The following is an 18,328-nucleotide window of genomic DNA, read 5'->3' on the forward strand; positions in this document are numbered from 1 at the left end:
CTAACTCTTAGCCCTCACAAAAGCACTGTGCAAATGTGCCACACTTCCTCTCGGCTGAATGTCATTGCCTCTGTGCACGCGTGTGTGCATGTGTGTGTGGGCGGTTTTGGGTGGTTTACGAGGACATTTTCTTTAGGTTACAAACTGGTAATTACAGTTTTATGCCATAAATGTGGTTTATGAGGACATTTCTAGTGTCCCCATAATTCAAATCGCTTACAAAACATACTAAACGATGTTTTTTTGAAAATGTAAAAATGCAGATTTATTTATTTTTTATTATTTATTTTTTTTGTGAGGGCTAGATTTAGGGGTAGGGTTAGGGTTAGGGGATAGAATCTATAGTTTGTACAGTATAAAAATCATTATGTCTATGGAGAGTAATCATAAGGATAGCCACACCAGCGTGTGTGTGTTCTGCTGCATTTTAAAAGCATGAACATCTACATCTGCATTACATACACAGCAGCTGGGTATTAGTCTCTCATCAAATGCATGTAGCGAGGGTGACCTTCAAAAACCTCAGCTCCACCCCAGCTTTGGAGCACTCACAATATTCTCCTATCATCCCTCTGAGGTAACCTTTAGTGTACTGTTGAGTTAACCTGCCATTATGTGGCTATAGAGATGAGATGTGTTACACAGATGTTTGAATGTTTGTGTTAAATGTCTGTCCTTTGGATGGATTTTGAATGAGCTGATATGAATTCAGATGCAATATAGTCAGTTTAGTGGATTCATTCTGAACTCAAGTGAACCTCAATCTAAATAATAAGGATGATAATAATAATAAAAGTTTATGTAGTGTCAGAAAAGTGCTATATAAATGTAACATTCATTCATGTTTTTGTTTTTGAGTTTAAATACTGTAGAAATGACTCTAATCCCTCCCAAATCAGATGTTTGTTGTCATACACATGTGATGCTACATTACAGTTGTAACTGTTTATTCTCTAGTCTGTCTGTTCATGGTTTCAGTTTTTATACCCCTGTAAACAAATGTCAATTTGTTTATCTGTTGTTAAAGTTTTCTTGTTTGGATGATATCGATCAGTGTTGATATGGGTTGCCAGCTCTGCATTTACCTTGTGATGCAAATGTCCCAATTTAGCTTACTTCTGGAAGATCAAAAAGACATTTGGTGACAGAGGGCGAATAGGCATGGATATTGTTCTCTGCTGTATAAGAAGACACAGGTCAGGATATTTTACCCCATGAACACTAGTTGGGATCCGCGGCAACATTGACTGCTGTTTTTCGCAGACACTCTTTTACAGAAACTGCACACATAATAGTGTGTACATACTACAATGCCCACTTCTTATCAATCCAGATAGGCTATATGCTAATGGACATTGAGAGTATGCTTTATATCAAACAAATCCAATAATTTTTGTATGTTCTGCATGGATGATCCAAGTTATTGTACTGAAGTCTTCCAAAAAAAAAAAAAAAAAAAAAAAAAGGAAAAATAAACCATATTAACTTTATCTTGTCTTCCAAACGGAGACAAAGCAAAGGTCTTCCTGTCAAAGCCACGATGACACTATTTTTAATTTTATATAGCTAAAAAAAAAAAATACAATAGCCACTTACTGGGACAGATTCGACAGAATAGCTTGAACTCTGGCTTCCCCATCTCACAAACAGGATGGACAGACATAAACCTGGCAGCCAAAGTCAAACAATTGTCAGCCACATGGTGGAAGGAACAACATAATACAGTCATGCATGAACCAATATTTACAGGACACATAAAAAAAAAAAAAAAATGATGAGGAGGATGATTCCTGTTTAGTATTTATTAACTCACTGTTACTCTTATAATAACCTGCATAGACTCTCAGCCCTGCATTTGCAATAGAATCTATATCTATTTGTATAAGTCTAAGGGAGACATATTAATGATCATTACTGAATAAAACTAATATATTTGTATGATTGTAAAACAAAAGTGTCATTTGTTTCATTTGTGTTCATGAGTCTGAAAGAGATCAGTGTAAATGCTTTTAGTAGCAAATACAACTGTATTGTTCAATGTCCTTATTTAAGTTAAAGATTGTAATTACGTTTGCCAGCTATGGTAGATAGCATTGTACTGGCAAGTCAATATTAGTTATTAGTTGTTAAGTTGACTTCTATGATAATTAAATTGGCAGTGAACCAAATTGTGAATGTGGTGCACCATAAATTAAGTACAGGGCAGCTCGACAGGATGCTCAAGTGATGATGAACAGGAGACAGGTGGCATGTGGGAACAGTCTTTCACTTCTTGTTCCCACACAAAGCAAGCTTCGCTTAATGAGCAGTTGTCATCTTTTATCTTGCAATCTCACCAAAACTATGGAGGAAAAACTTGTCGCTGTGTTTCAGCAATGCCCTGACCTCTGATTTCAAAAACTCTGTCAAAGTGTCAACACTCCTTTGCACCAAAATAAATCTCCTCCTTTAATCTAATTGGCGGGATAATGGTGCATAATTCATTTTAACAGCTCTGATGTATTACACAAAAGTACAGCACATTAATGTTATATCCTTCTTGGGCCAAAAGCACCCCAGAAATGTATAAACAGCCTATATATGCTGGCATGGATTCAAACACATCGAAACACTTCGAAGCTCACTCTCAGCACCGACCTCAGTGTGTTGATGTGAGTGCTCTGCCTCTTTTGCAAGCTGCAGGAAATAGTTTGTAATTTTTACATGAATTTTAATGTGTCATTGAATAGCCTCCATTCTAAAGGCCAACCTCATGTGGGATCACAGTTACATTTAAATATGCCACAGTGCTCTCTTTGTATATGGGCAGTGATTTTTATTAGAAAACAATCCCCTTTAGACAATTTAGGATAGACAGACAGACAGACAGACAGAGAGAGAGAGAGAGAGAGAGAGAGAGAGAGAGAGAGAGAGAGAGTAGTAGTAGTAGTAGTGTTTCTTGTAGAAATTGTAACCCCCTAAGGCATTCTCTTTTCTTTTTTACAAGGACGCATATATCCTCAACACAAAAATGTGACTGTACTTCAATGAAACGTTTGTTGTTACCTTATCTTTGATATGGGACGCGTGAACTCTTTCTCTGTAAGTGCACGAGCGCCTGTAACCCGAGCGCAGAGTGACAGCAGCCTGACTACACGCCAACTGTTAGTGCTGGGGGGGAAAAGAACACAAATGGACTCACATGTTAACTTTCTATGAAGATATCACCATAGTTTCATTTTGTAAATCGCTATGAAGGCCCAGGAATGGCTTCTAATTACCTGTTGCCTCTATGGCTTGTGCGCAGTGGGAGGTAAGTTGACGTTTCTAAACTGAGTTTCGGCATTGTGCGCATTTATTAGCGCGTGCGACTCACCAGCGCTCTTTTAACGCATGTTATTATAACGCATGTCCCGTTACGATTTAATGGAACTTCACGACTTTACGCGCGTAAAAAGACATTTTTAACACACTTTCCCTCATAGCAAATCCAAGTTGTTTTCTTTACATTGACTGAAAAGACCAGAGTGGTTGTTAAGAGGATAATACAACATTACTAAAATCACTCATGCTTTCTTGTAGTCATCATTTTTTAAATGGGCATGTTTTCAAGAATACTCTAGGGACCACTGAAAATGAGGAAAAATGTACATCGAGCCAGCCAGACTCGGCAACTCTTTTAACTTGAAGTTTATTTAAATGTGGTTCGGAGAGGTAAATTATGGTCATTTGAAAGGGAGCTTTCGTACAGTAAAGAAGTAGATGGCATATTCTCCGTTAGGCCTCATTTATCTCACAATACAAATGCTCATGCATGAAAAATAAAGAGTTCTTATTTCCGCACAGTTTCACGCATTATACTTTCTCATAATTGGAATACAGGTTCTGTTTTATTTTAATTCAGTAAAAGCCGCTTTAAGTTTTACTTACCATAAAACTCGGTTAAAGACACTATAAACTGTTGTAAATGTGTATGCTGCTCAAAGCCAGCAGCACTTGGTTGTAGCGGTTGGTAATGAAGGTGGCGCGGTGACGTATGTCATTTGTAACTGTCAAAACTCATTCTGTACAACTCCAGCTGTGCGAGACTTTATGAATGTGGCGCCCCTAGAACGGCCGTTTAGAAATTATTCTAACCTTCGAAAGCTGAAAAAAAAAAAAAAAAAAAAAAAGTGACTAGGCCTAATAAAAGTAAAAAGTAAAATCTACTTAACTTTATTAGCATAAAATTGATTAAAGTGAGGGAGTAAATTTAACAAAAACATTTCAGTTAATATAGTGACTTTTACTTGGATGTACATTGTAGCTACTTAAAATAAGTAAAGATTTAAATGAACATTATTTAGGAACGTTTCACATTTTGAAATTTCCTTATAAACACATGTTTAATCATGTACCACATGACATACGGAAGCCTTCCACAGGGATAGTTAACCCAAAAACACAAATTATCTCATCATTTACTCACCCTCATGACATCCCAAATGTGTATGACTATATTTCTTCTGCTGAACACAAAGATTTTTAGAAGAATATCTCAGCTCTGTTGGTTCATACAATGCAAGTGAATGGGTACCAAAACTTTGAAGCTCCAAAAGCACATAAAGGCAGCATAAAAGTAATCCAAAAGATTCCAGTGGTTAACTCTATGTCTTCTGGAGCAATGTGATAGGTGTAGGTGAGAAACAGATCAAAATTTAAGTCCTTAAAATTAATCTTCATTTTCATTCTTCGTGCATATCGCCACCTACTGGGCAGGGAGGTAAATTTGTAGTAAAAAAGGATTAAATATTGATCTGTTTCTCACTCACACCTATCATATAGCTTCTGAAGATATAGATTTAACCACTGGAGTCTGGTGGATTACTTTTATGTTGCCTTTATAAGCTATTTTGAGCTTCAAAATTTTGGTAACCATTCACTTGCATTGTGAGGATCTACAGAGCTGAAATATTCTTAAAATCTTATTCCTAAAAATTTGTACCATAGTGTTCCCAATAATGTGTTAAGTGTGTGTATTATGTTAATAAAGCTTTTTGCATTTAGTAATATATAATCATTTTCCACCCTGTCTCTGGCCCTCTGACTGAAACGATTTTTGGCTCTTTTCCTCTTTAACACTTAAATGTAAATGCCCACTGTTATGATTGGCTAACATTGTGCAGCCTCTGTATGAATACAGCCATACTGTATATATTTGAATCTCAATCAGAAGAGAATGGACCAGCTCCACAACAACTAAAACTATATTTCAGGGTTTACACATAACGCACATTGCATCCGAATGTTTTAAACTGTTTACTCAAGCCCAGCAGCACCATAAACTATAGCCTAGATATCAAACGGTCATGACAGATTAAACATTAATGAATGAAACTCGTTGCTTATGGATCTGCGGTCATGTTAAAATAGTGTTTTAACTACCCCATCTTTCTATAACGGTTCCTTTTTAAAGCTTGAATCATATTGTGATTGGTTCAAAAGCAATTCATGCTGATATGTGCCAAAAACTCATACAGTATAATACACACTGAAATGAGCTGAATGCATATAATCTGCAGTGAATGTGCCACACACACATAATCCTGCATTGACGCAATCAGGAACTGTTAAACTTTATCAGCTCTTTCCTAATGTTGGAGTGCTTCAACAAAAGCCATAGCAGAGACACTGGTCATCACAGCCACGACATTTCACATCTTCAGCCTGATGTCTGCTTACACACAGAGCGAAATGTGGTTCACAAAGCCACATCTCACATCTTCCTTGTCTGTTTACACACAGGATGGTATGTGTCTCTCGCAGCCAGCACCAGCAGTGGAACAGAGCATAAGGAGACGCGCTTTAAAAAGTTTAACTTTTCCACCCCTAAAATGTAGCACACATCATCGAAAATGCATCAAAACGATCAAAGACATCCATCTAGTGCATGTTTACACAGACCAACAATTAAAAATAGAGTAGATGGGAGCAAGAATGTGTCCAGGACGCATTTATACTCAAAACAGCATGACGCAGCGCAACAGAATGAAGGTCTCCTTTTAATAGTTATAACTTGACACAGGGTCTTTTAAAAGCAGTTGTGAGATGCATGACAATGGTCAAAGACATCTGTTTAGTGCACGTTTATATAGAAAAGTAATTAGAAACAGTCCAGATGGACACAAGAAGGTGTCCTGTGTAAGTCCCCTTTGATGTGCAGCAATAGTAGGCCTATCTGTCCTGCTCTCTCCTTTTTACCTTTCCGACTGAGTGTCAGTTAGCAGACCAAGGGTGAGATGATGTAAAAAATAGGCAATGATGTCTTCCTGTGGAGGCGTTCATGCATTAATGAAGGGCCCTGTGTGATGTCACATAACAACGAAAATGTAAGCGTAAGCGTAGTTCAAGCAGAAAGATCTCGGGATTCATTCTATCAGGCATCTCATCCAATCACAATACAGCCTCCACTTTATAAACCCGCTCAGGTGTTTCTCATTGTTGGCTTAATTCCGTTGTTTTTAGCCCCCTCCACTCCATCACCACCAGTTTAGGTCCCGTCCCGGGCGGGGTAAGCTCTGCTTCTCTGCCGTCATCGCTTCCGGCAGGATCCGACAGTTCAAGCAAGTATCAGAACGCTGAATCATAGGACAGGACTTACACCAAATGATATAAGTGCATATAAGGGATGCACGATATATTGGCGGTCGATATATTATTGGCCGATAACCGGGAAAATCAAAATATTATTATCGTGCCAATAATGGAATTACCGCCGATATTTTCGCAGATAAATTGTTACGGTTTCTATCTCTGACTGCCTGCGGCGTCTTTTCCTTGTGGACAGCCACAAGCATCAGTGCGTGTGCGCACACACAACATGTCTGTGTGAATGAAAGCCAAGCTCTTGTTGCTCTGTTAGGATTATTTTAACATCTCTGCACCTTGTTACGTTGTTTTGGGTCTGGTTTTAATTCGGAATCATCTGCTGTAAGGAACAACATGCCATTTCCCATATTCTGTTTATGTTTCATGAGGCAATAAACGAAAATGTGACAATAACGTGTATGTATGTTACTTGGGGGGGCGATCATTTTCACATATTACTTCATGAAACGTATACAGAATGTGGGAAATAGCACATCGTTACTTACAGCTCAGCATTGCGATTAAAACAAGCCCCAATACAAACTAACACGGTACATAGATCTTGAAAAAAGTTTTACAGAGTTACTTGGGATGGCTAAAAACATTAGTTTATGAGTGAAACGAATCTGCTTGTTGTATTTTACAAATTAAGACTTTTCTAACATATTGACTATTTGATCTGTATGATATTACCTATTCCCATTATGACTGTTGTGTTCACGTTTCATAAATTATACAGTAAAACTGAAACAAATGAGCGCTGTTACAAGTGGCTGTGAAAGAGACACGCATACGCACCCATTACACACACAAACACCACTGCACACACAGTCTGGCTGCTATCATTAATAATACACCATGTATACAGAGTTTAGGGTTTGTATTGTGTGTTTTGTAGTTTAGTTTTCATTACATGCTGTTTATCGACTCATTTTGGTTTAATGCATTATCACAGCTGTTTGAAGTTCATTACTGTATGGATTACTGTAAACACTCATATAAACTGGCACCATCAGGGGCGGACTGGCCATAAGGAGCACTGGGCGTTTTCCCAGTGGGCCGCTGGGTAATTTGGGCTGGCCCGCTACTGTGCAAGTACCGGAACGTCTATACAGGCGATATAGGCAACCGTCCTATGCTCCAATATACCCGAGCGGACATTTAATAAAGTCTGCAAGACAAGCCAATTCTATGGCTTTTATTTTGAAATTGAAACACTCATATAAATTGGCACCATCAGGGGCGGACTGGACATAGGGAACTCTGGGCATTTTCCCAGTGGGGCACTTGGTAATTTGGGCCAGCCCACTGCTATGCAAGTACCAGGTCATTCTACAGGCAATATAGGCAAATACCCTAGGCTCCAATATGCCCGAGTAGACATTTAATAAAGTCCGCAAAACAAGACAATTCTATTTCTTTTATTTTATAATTCTGTGATGACTTTTAATTTGAAATTACTCACGCATCAGAGAGAATAGCCATATGTAATCATTTACTGCAGACCTCATGTGGATCTCTTTATTTGATGTACAATTCACAATAATGGTGACAACCAAAAAAAAAAAAAAAAAAAAAAAACATTAATAATAAGATGAGCTTTGAATAATCAGTATATGACAAATAACTGCAAGTTACAACAAATACTATAACAATAGCATAAATAAAATCAGCAAACAGTAAAGCTATGAGCAGTACATAGTAATTTGCATAATTTATTCATACCGCAAAGCATTTCTGGGAGCTGAAGCGGGGCTTCCCTGAATAATGCTCACGCCTGATAAATAAGTCATGAAAAATATTACTGTGTGGCTATTTGAATCTTTGAGGCTTACTTTGTTTAAAGGATAGCAGAAACAGCGCTTGTCAAAGCATTGGCCTTTTCACTTTTTCTCAAGAATAATCTGGGGAAGGAATTAAAACACTGCAGATATAAAGACGCAACAAACTCACAGAGAGTGAAAATAATAAATTGATCTGCAAAATATATGCAAAGATCTACAATTTAAAAGGTATGTTTTACATATATTTATATTTGTATATTTATATATGTACATAATCTGGCCAAATTTGTTTTCACTGATTTTTTTTAATAAACATTTACACATAGTTATGTGAGTAATTGACATGAAATTTCAAGCATTGTCATCAGTGTCCTGCTGTGTGACACTTTTTCATCTAACTATTTTAAAACACATTTTATGATCTTGTATAGCTATATATACATACACTATATTGCCAAAAGTATTCGCTCACCCATCCAAATAATTGAATTCAGGTGTTCCAATCACTTCCATGGCCACAGGTGTATAAAATGAAGCACCTAGGCATGCAGACTGCTTCTAAAAACATTTGTGAAAGAATGGGCCGCTCTCAGGAGCTCAGTGAATTCCAGTATGGTACTGTGATAGGATGCCATCTGTGCAACAAGTCCAGTCGTGAAATTTCCTCACTACTAAATATTCCACAGTCAACTGTCAGTGGTATTATAACAAAGTGGAAGCGATTGGGAATGACAGCAACTCAGCCACGAAGTGGTAGGCCACGTAAAATGACAGAGCGGGGTCAGCGGATGCTGAGGCGCATAGTGCGCAGAGGTCGCCAACTTTCTGCAGAGTCAATCGCTACAGACTTCCAAAGTTTATGTGGCCTTCAGATTAGCTCAAGAACAGTGCGTAGAGAGCTTCATGGAATGGGTTTCCATGGCCGAGCAGCTGCATCCAAGCCATACATCGCCAAGTGCAATGCAAAGTGTTGGATGCAGTGGTGTAAAGCACGCTGCCACTGGACTCTAGAGCAGTGGAGACGCGTTCTCTGGAGTGACGAATCATGCTTCTCCATCTGGCAATCTGATGGACGAGTCTGGGTTTGGCGGTTGCCAGGAGAACGGTACTTGTCTGACTGCATTGTGCCAACTGTGAAGTTTGGTGGAGGGGGATTATGGTGTGGGGTTGTTTTTCAGGAGCTGGGCTTGGCCCCTTAGTTCCAGTGAAAGGAACTCTGAATGCTTCAGCATACCAAGAGAGTTTGGACAATTCCATGCTCCCAACTTTGTGGGAACAGTTTGGGGATGGCCCCTTCCTGTTCCAACATGACTGTGCACCAGTGCACAAAGCAAGGTCCATAAAGACATGGATGAGCGAGTTTGGTTTGGAAGAACTTGACTGGCCTGCACAGAGTCCTGACCTCAACCCGATAGAGCACCTTTGGGATTAATTAGAGTGAAGACTGCGAGCCAGGCCTTCTCGTTCAACATCAGTGTCTGACCTCACAAATGCGCTTCTGGAAGAATGGTCAAAAATTCCCATAAACACACTCCTAAACCTTGTGGAAAGCCTTCCCAGAAGAATTTAAGCTGTTATAGCTGCAAAGGGTGGGCCGACATCATATTAAACCCTATGGATTAAGAATGGGATGTCACTTAAGTTCATATGCGTCTAAAGGCAGATGAGCGAATACTTTTGGCAATATAGTGTATATAATATATCATTACTATACTTGTTGTTTCCACAACCTCATATTAACTAAGGCAATAGTTTATTTGCACTTCTAGAAAAAAGTTGAAAGGTGATTAAGATCTTTATGACTTGTCACAGCACCTAAAATACACACTTTCCCTTGTACTTTCATGAACATTTTAACTTAACATCTGTATGTTGGGGAAAAAAGTTTTTATGACATGTTATTTGTCTGATCTATACAGTATTTATGGTAACACTTTAAAATAATGGTCCGTCATTAATAGATAACTATGCAGGAATTAATGCAGGATTAATGAGTAGTACTACATTAACACTTTAGTTACTACTATTAACTAATATGGAAACATGATTAACCAATCAGTAAGTAATAACGAACTGATGACTGAGGTAGTTCACTGATAGGTAATCAATAATTACTGAATTTGATTTTCCTCATTGAGAGCTATCAACTAACTATGTCTAATTTAAAATAACTACTACTCAATTACTAATCAAAACATGAACATGTGTCTAAAATGCGAATGATTATGTTTTAATTGTAAACATGATCATGAAATGTGCCTTCAGAGAAACATGCGCCTCACATGTGTTCTTTGCTGGAATTAATTTATGAACATAACAGCTCTTTAAATCATGGCATCAGTGTCTGTTAGAGTATCATAGTCAGCTTACAGATGTATGTGCCCAACATGTGTATTCCTTGGGCTATCACTTCTGTTCATTAGAAATTATTAACTTCGGCAGGTTTGATATTGCTGGAGGTCTTTTTAAAATAATTTTGGTAACCCATAAGTAATGAGTCAAGTGTTACCACATAAACATGAAGGAATTACTAATTATTTTAAAGTGAGGGTCATGGTAACGCATTATAAATTTATGAATACACACTTGAATATACACAAAAATTTTGAAAACATTTTTAAAATAAATTTGTTATTCATAGATACTGTAGGTAACAATGAGTAACAATGAATCCAATGAAAAAAAATAATGAGTGTCTGGTCCATCAAGTCTCTAATCCAATCAGGGTTCGCCATATTCAGTGCTCGCGCTGAAACTGAATGAAAAGCGAGTGCGAGTGCGAAACTTTAACATACATTCTGTTCTGTTCATACCGAACGCCATTCGTGTACGGCGGTTTTCTCTCCGTTTTCTGTTGAAGTCTTGTAGAGATCAACACACTTGTCCTTTAGACACATAATTTTATTATTTTACTTTATGTTAAGAGATAAGACTTTTAAAACATGTAGTAACCGTGAGCACCAGCAATTAAAAGTATGATCCTGCTAAATGTTTGTAGCCTATGCAATTATGTTAAATTATTTCAATGATTCATAATTCAATGCCAGAATTTTTTTTTTTTTGAATGTCTGTGAATGTTTGTTTGATCTGTTTGATTAAATGAATAAAATGTAGGGGGGCCTGGGTAGCTCAGTGGTAAAAGAAGCTGGCTACCACCCCTGGAGTTCGCTAGTTCGAATCCCAGTGCGTGCTGAGTGACTCCAGCCAGGTCTCCAAAGCAACCAAATTGGCCCGATTGCTAGGGAGGGTAGAGTTACATGGGGTAACCTCCTCGTGGTCGCTATAATTTGGTTCGTTCTCGGTGGGGCGCATGGCCTCCACATGCGCTATGTCTCCATGGCAATGCGCTCAACAAGCCACGTGATAAGATGCACGGGTTGATGGTCTCAGACACAAAGGCAACTGGGATTCATCCTCTGCCACCCGGACTGAGGCGAATCACTACGCGACCACGAGGACTTAAAAGCACACTGGGAATTGGGCATTCCAAATTGGGTGAAAAAGGGGAAACAATCCACAAAAAAAATAAAAAAATGTAGGAACAAACACTTGAGTATTCATTACTAACTGACAAGTAACACCTCTGTTACTATTAATGGTTTATAATGTGTTTTCACTTTAGAATTATGGTCCAGATAACCTTTAACTCCCAAGGAAGGAAACAGTAAGATCTCATTAATTAACAATGCGTTACCATGACCCTCACTTTTGAATAATGGTCCAGATCATTAGTAATTCCTTAATACTTATGTGGTAACACTTGACTCATTAATTATGGCTTACCAGAATTATTTAAAAAAGACCTTCAGCAATATCAAACATGTTTTTCTAATGAACAAAGAGATATCCCAAGGAATACACAGGTTGGGCATATACATCCCTTTATTTCTGTAAGGTAAGCTGACTATGATCATGGCCGTAACCACCATAGACATTGAGGGGGACATGCCCCATTATGAACATTGGTCTATTGATATGGATTTTTTCATGTTTAATTATTACGTTATTAAATTTGGGCCCCATCAATCCTGAATATGTGATTACATTGTTGACTAAGATACTCTACCAGACATTGTAGCCTTGATTTAGTGACCTGTTACATTCATAAATGAATTCCCACAAAGAACCCATGCATGATAAAAAAAACATAATCATTCACATTTTAGACACATGTTAAGTAGTTATTTTAAATTATCCATAGTTAGTTGATAGCTCTCAATGAGGCAGATCAAATTCAGTAATTATTGATTACCTAACAGTGAACTACCTCAGTCATCAGTTCGCTATTACTTACTGATTGGTTAATCATGATTCCATATTAGTTTATAGTAGTAACTAAAGTGTTAATGTAGTACTACTCATTTGTCCTGCATTAATTCCGGCATAATTACCTATTAATGATGGACCATTATTATAAATTGTTACCATATATATTTTTAGTGCTTCCTCTAAAAAATCCACTCATCACATTTACAGTGGGTTTATATGTTTTAAAGTCATGACAATTTTTGCACTGGTGGGGCTCGTTGTCATTGCTAGCAGTCAATAGAAATGTATTTTTTTTCCACACAAAAATTTTAAACTGAGCTGTGTTTAAACTGTGTTGTGGGCCGGGTTTGGTGGGCCGCTCTGGGCCAGAAAGTCCAGGGCCACTTTTTAGTCCCAGTCCGCCCCTGGGCACCATACAATCTATTCAAGTGTATCATCTTTAATATAGGCACATTTCTGGTTCATGTTACATCTTCCAAACCTTAAATAGCAGCAAGTCCATATTCCAAGCTTTAAATGACACATGTTTTTCAAATGAGAAACTTTAAATTTAATGAATTAGCTAGCAGTTCCATGTTAAAAGATTAAAGATTAAAACTTTTTTTTAAAAGATCGGTTATCTGTATCGGCCGCAATGAGCAGTGAATTATCGGTTATCGGTATCAGCCCAGAAATTCCATATCAGTGCATCCATAGATATAAGTATTTCTATGTTCCTATTAATCCCAATAATCCAGAGTCTTTTCTGATAGAAGTAGAGAACGAGCCGTTTTTGCAGCTTGGTGTCAATTAATCTTTTTTTTTTTTGTTTTTGGGCCAGAGAGAAAGTTTTGAGTCAGAAACTTACAGCATGTATTTATAGTACAATGAACTCTTATATGTCAAAAAATCAAGAAAAGCTTTGTCTGAGAAAGAAAAACAACATCCTTTCTACAGGTGCATCAGAAAAGGAAGATCAGCTGACGAAGAAACTCTTCTCTTCATACAACCTCAAAGTGCGGCCTGCAAAGACACCAGAGGAAAGAGTCATTGTTAGGATAGGCATGACTCTTTCATCATTCCTCAGCCTGGTATGAAGATAAACACACTGACACACCTGGAGTTGTACTACACGTGTAAAGATTTTGTAATCTATAGAATAATTCTCAAATTTAGCCATTTAAAATTGATTTTGCCTTTCAGTGACTGCAACATTAAACTTGATCATCCATGAGATGAATACTCAAATACAGGGTAGGATTGAGAGGGGCGCGATTTTTCTCTCTGGGTCGCCAGCAGACTGATGCACAATATGATATAAAATAAATAAATGTAAGATGTAACAAATAGCCAAGTAAATGAATAAATCCTCTTTAATACAGAAGATTATTACTGTACAACATATTTAATTTTGAAAATAAAAAATGGCCCCCATAATGGTTAATTCCTGAATGTTTCACATGCCCAGCTGTTATCATAGCTACTGCAATGGTTAAAGATGTTATTCTAGCGCATGTTTACATTGGAAAACAACTGAAAAACAGTGCGATCGGATTCAAAAACATGTTTGGTGTGAACAGCCCCAAAGGGTGGTGCAGATGAAAAATAACACATCAAAAGAATGAAAAGTTTGCAGCTAAATGTGGCATGATGCACAATCACTTCAATTCATCTGCAAAGAAGCCTATGAAACCCATATATAAATCAATAATTATAATAATAGTAATAATAAAGAGTAGAAGAAGAATAGATATCTATGATTAGATTTATATCCAGTGGGCCGCAAGAATCCTGAAATTTCCAGTAAAATGTAGTCTCCCAATCCGACTGTGCTCCGATATCATAACTCTTGTTGACTGGTTTGTTTACAGATAAATGATTAATTTTCACTGATAACTGAGGCCTTGTCCTCATACTTTAGGACTGTATATCCAGGTCCTAGTGTAAGGATCATAAAACACTTAAGTGTTTTACAGCCATTAACAATCAGATATGCACATCATAAGGGACAATGTTGACACATGCTAATTTTAATTTTAACTTATTAATTACACTTTAACATTCCTCAGAGTTTAAGTTTAAACTTCCCTGTTATTTGACATGCAGAGAAGGAGTTTCTCAGCCTCAACTTTATTGGGAACTTTAATCATATGATATAAGCAAAAAGTCTAAACAGAGTCTAAAACCGTATTTGACACATATGGGTAGTACTGTGTATATTTACAAAAGGACTGCTCCAATGCTTTGTTAAATCAGGCCTGATTGTTGGTTCAACTGTTGAGTTTGAATCCAGTATGTGAATCAGGTTGTGGTATCCTTTACTTCCTAACACAAGGATTTAATAACCAGCTCTAGGGTAACAAGCCAGACACATGCACATATTTGCACAGATTTAATCAAGTTGTCCTTTTCATATCCCAGAACAGAAAGGAACAAAACTTTCACTACAGGCTTAATGAACAGTTATTTTACATGATTTTTGAGCTCCAGTAACCTACTGTATGTATTGAAATGTCCAAATTCAATCTCTACTCTGACAGCATTAATACAGCCTATTAATCTTAATAATTATATTCTGTCTTGAAATGTCCACACATTGAAATAATGTTATGCATTACGCGCGTATACGTGTGTATACAGAGTCTATGCAAGTGTTATGGTGAGTGTCAGGGCTGTAGTAAGGAATTCTGGGCCCCATGACTGTATATTGCTCTGGGCCCCTTTCATATAGAAAAATACAGTATAAAATTGTGGGCCCCCCTGGACCTGTGAGCCCCTGGAATTGTAACCACCTTTCACCCCATTTGCTACAGCCTTGGTGAGTGTTGACCCATCCCCCCTCTGTTTGTGCTCTTTACTGGGCCTAGGACAGCTGTCCCTCTGACATTCCTACACTAGTTTTAAATAGCATTGCAGAACTGTGTGCTTATCTATCTATTGAGCCTCAGGTCTTTTTCTTGTCTGTCAATTATATCTCCCCCTTCCCTCCATCACCACCGGCCCTGGTTCCAAACACACTTTGTGTTTACAATACCCCCCTCCACAAACACACTCAAATGATAAATTATACTTTTGGTCTGACGGTTTATATCAGCAATCAAGCTTGCTAGTTTTAGAAATAATCAGATATTATGGTTTAATATCAGATATTATAAAAAATGTAAATATAGTACTTGGTGTTTACGGCATTCACTGTGGTCCTTTTAAAATGAGGTCAGGGTTAAGAAATGTCCTTTTTAAGCAAAAAATGAAAACTGTTTAAAAAAGGTTGAATATAGATATAACTGGCCTCATACAATATAATGCTGGTTTAATGCATTACATCCTAAAACTCATATTTGTCAGTCAGAGTAAAAACATTGATATCTCTTGCCAAACACACACCATCCTTGAACATGCATTCAGTGTTAGAGTTAATGGATTACAATTTATTTTTGTGTTTCTGTGTTTTAGAACATGAAAGATGAGGAGATGAACACTATTGTTATCATGAACTTGGTAAGTCAACACGATTTCTGTCGGCTGCTCTACATCTGTATAACATTTAGAGAAATACCATCTTGAGTGCAACTCAAATTCATGAAGCTATTTGCATTGAAGAAAGACGAACCCATCTATCATGATAATTTACTGGACTGAAATGTCAACACATTTCCACATATGACAGACACTGACAGTGAGAGCTAGGATCAATATACAGTACCACAATTCTGAATACAAAATGAAAAATTATGCAAATGCTACAAATAATATTCGTGGACATATGTGCACAGATATTAAATTTGGTATAATTGATGACAGAAGCAAGATAATTTGAAATAATTTGATTAACCCTTTAAAGCCTGAGCCCAAAATTCCGAAAATTCCATTCTGTGCCAGAATATGGTGTTCATATCCATATTCATATCACATTCATATTCATATAACATCACACACCTGAACTGTATATACCATATTGAAGAGAAGAAATAGGGCTTTCAAATTATATAAATATATGTATGATTATTTAAGGCTAATCGTCCTTTATCAATAAGATTTCACACAGCAATTTTTACAAAAATCTTCTCCGGCCACCATACTTCATCAGACAACTGCATTTTCAACCATTTTAATTACAAGCTTGAGGGAAACTTGGTGTGTATGAAATATACCTAATTTTGTGGGCAATGTAGAATAGCAGACAGATTAGAAATATAATCTATTGTTTAAAAGTTATGACCAGTCTAGTGATTAGTGGGAAAACAGAATAAAACAAACATTTAGAATGTTCACATGACCACTTCCGAAATACTCCTTTTGAGCACCTGTAATAATAAATTGAGATTGCATCTGAAATTGAAGGACAAAAACACTGAAATATACATTTTATGTGTTCAGTAAAACACACATTTTATTTCATTTGAACATTAGAATTACACACAAATTACACAGCAAAACATACAAAATCAAACTATCTACAGTAAATAAATTTTTTAATAAAGAGTGCTGGAACAGAATATATATAAATTCATAAATACTCAACAACTGCAATACCTGTGGAGAGAAGAGAGGGAGAAAAGAGGGGAGGGGGAGGACAACAACATCAGAAACACAGCCCAACCTAGGCCTCTTCGCGAAACTGGTCACACTCAGCTGAGTGCCAAGACTGAAAACAGTTCCTATCACGAACCAAGCAAAGTCTATTGCCATTACATTCCAGTGCACAACAAGCTACTTTAGTTTTATTTTCAGTCCTACTTTTCTGATAGCATAGCCAATATCTCTTTAAGGACTCCTCAAATTTAGGGGCATGGGCTGTGTGGAGTGATGACGAAGGAGGGACTACAGGCTTTAGTGTATGCAAAGGGAAACTTGTGTGAATATCGATACCTCCCAGCTGACGAGCCAGGTTTTCTCTGAAATTTATCTGGGTTAAGTTCACCGGTCTATGCTCATCCCCTGGTGCCACATGAATGTGTTGCCATTCCTTAAACAATATGAAACTATTGATGACGACAATGTCTATGAAGTGGGAAAAAAAAGAGTCTTCCACCACTTCTGAGATTTTTGTAGGACGTCGTAAGATTTTATCATTTGGTCTGATCTATCAACACCGCCCATGTTTTTGTTATAATCGCTGATGACATTGGGCTGGAGGGCTACTTCTTTTGTCCAGTCGCCATCTTTTTTTACAAACCTAGTAATTTCGGTTGAGCCATTCGCATTGTGGAAATTGGAGAGGCATGTAACTGCACGCGTGTCCTCCCACTGAATAACAAGTATATTCCCCTCAATCCTACACCACCTCATATCCCCATGAGCTGTCTTGCGTTCCCATCTTTTGATGTCTTTAAATTCTGCAGGAAACAGTTTACGATTCACCCTGCATGTCCCACAGGCATTAGTTCCCATTTCTAACAACTTAACCATAAGAGCTGGGGACGTGTAAAAGTTGTCAAACCAAACATTGTGGCCCTGGTCTTTGAATGGCTGTAGTAATGATTCAACTACTTTGGCAGCCAAGTCAGTGACACGCCCATCACGACTACCTGAGTAAACATTAAAGTCGAGAGTATACCCTGAGTCTGATGTTGCAATTACCCATAATTTAAAACCCCACCGAGTAGGCTTGCCCTTCAAGTATTGTTTAAATCCTTACCAAGCTTTAGACTTGACCATATGTTCAACTATTGCAAGATTTTGGTTAGGCT

General features: G+C 37.5%; 2 protein-coding genes across 4 annotated transcripts in view; both read left to right on the plus strand.

Annotated features, from left to right (window-relative positions):
- Window positions 1-1,476, plus strand: part of LOC127455383 (fibroblast growth factor 11-like) — a 126,471-nt gene extending 124,995 nt beyond the window's left edge. For all 3 annotated transcript variants that reach the window (XM_051723242.1, XM_051723260.1, XM_051723251.1), the window contains one exon: window positions 1-1,476. This exon is cut by the window's left edge and continues 5,406 nt beyond it. The gene's annotated coding sequence lies outside the window, so the exon portion shown is untranslated.
- Window positions 1,477-3,119: 1,643 nt separating this feature from the next.
- Window positions 3,120-18,328, plus strand: part of chrnb1 (cholinergic receptor, nicotinic, beta 1 (muscle)) — a 53,916-nt gene continuing 38,707 nt past the window's right edge. Inside the window, exons 1-3 of the mRNA XM_051723033.1 lie at window positions 3,120-3,292; window positions 13,596-13,729; window positions 16,092-16,136. Coding sequence (XP_051578993.1) covers window positions 3,232-3,292; window positions 13,596-13,729; window positions 16,092-16,136 — 240 coding nt within the window. The 5' untranslated portion in view covers window positions 3,120-3,231. The remainder of the gene's footprint in view (window positions 3,293-13,595; window positions 13,730-16,091; window positions 16,137-18,328) is intronic.

This window comes from Myxocyprinus asiaticus, chromosome 2 (assembly GCF_019703515.2).
Source record: "Myxocyprinus asiaticus isolate MX2 ecotype Aquarium Trade chromosome 2, UBuf_Myxa_2, whole genome shotgun sequence".
Lineage (NCBI taxonomy): Eukaryota > Metazoa > Chordata > Actinopteri > Cypriniformes > Catostomidae > Myxocyprinus > Myxocyprinus asiaticus.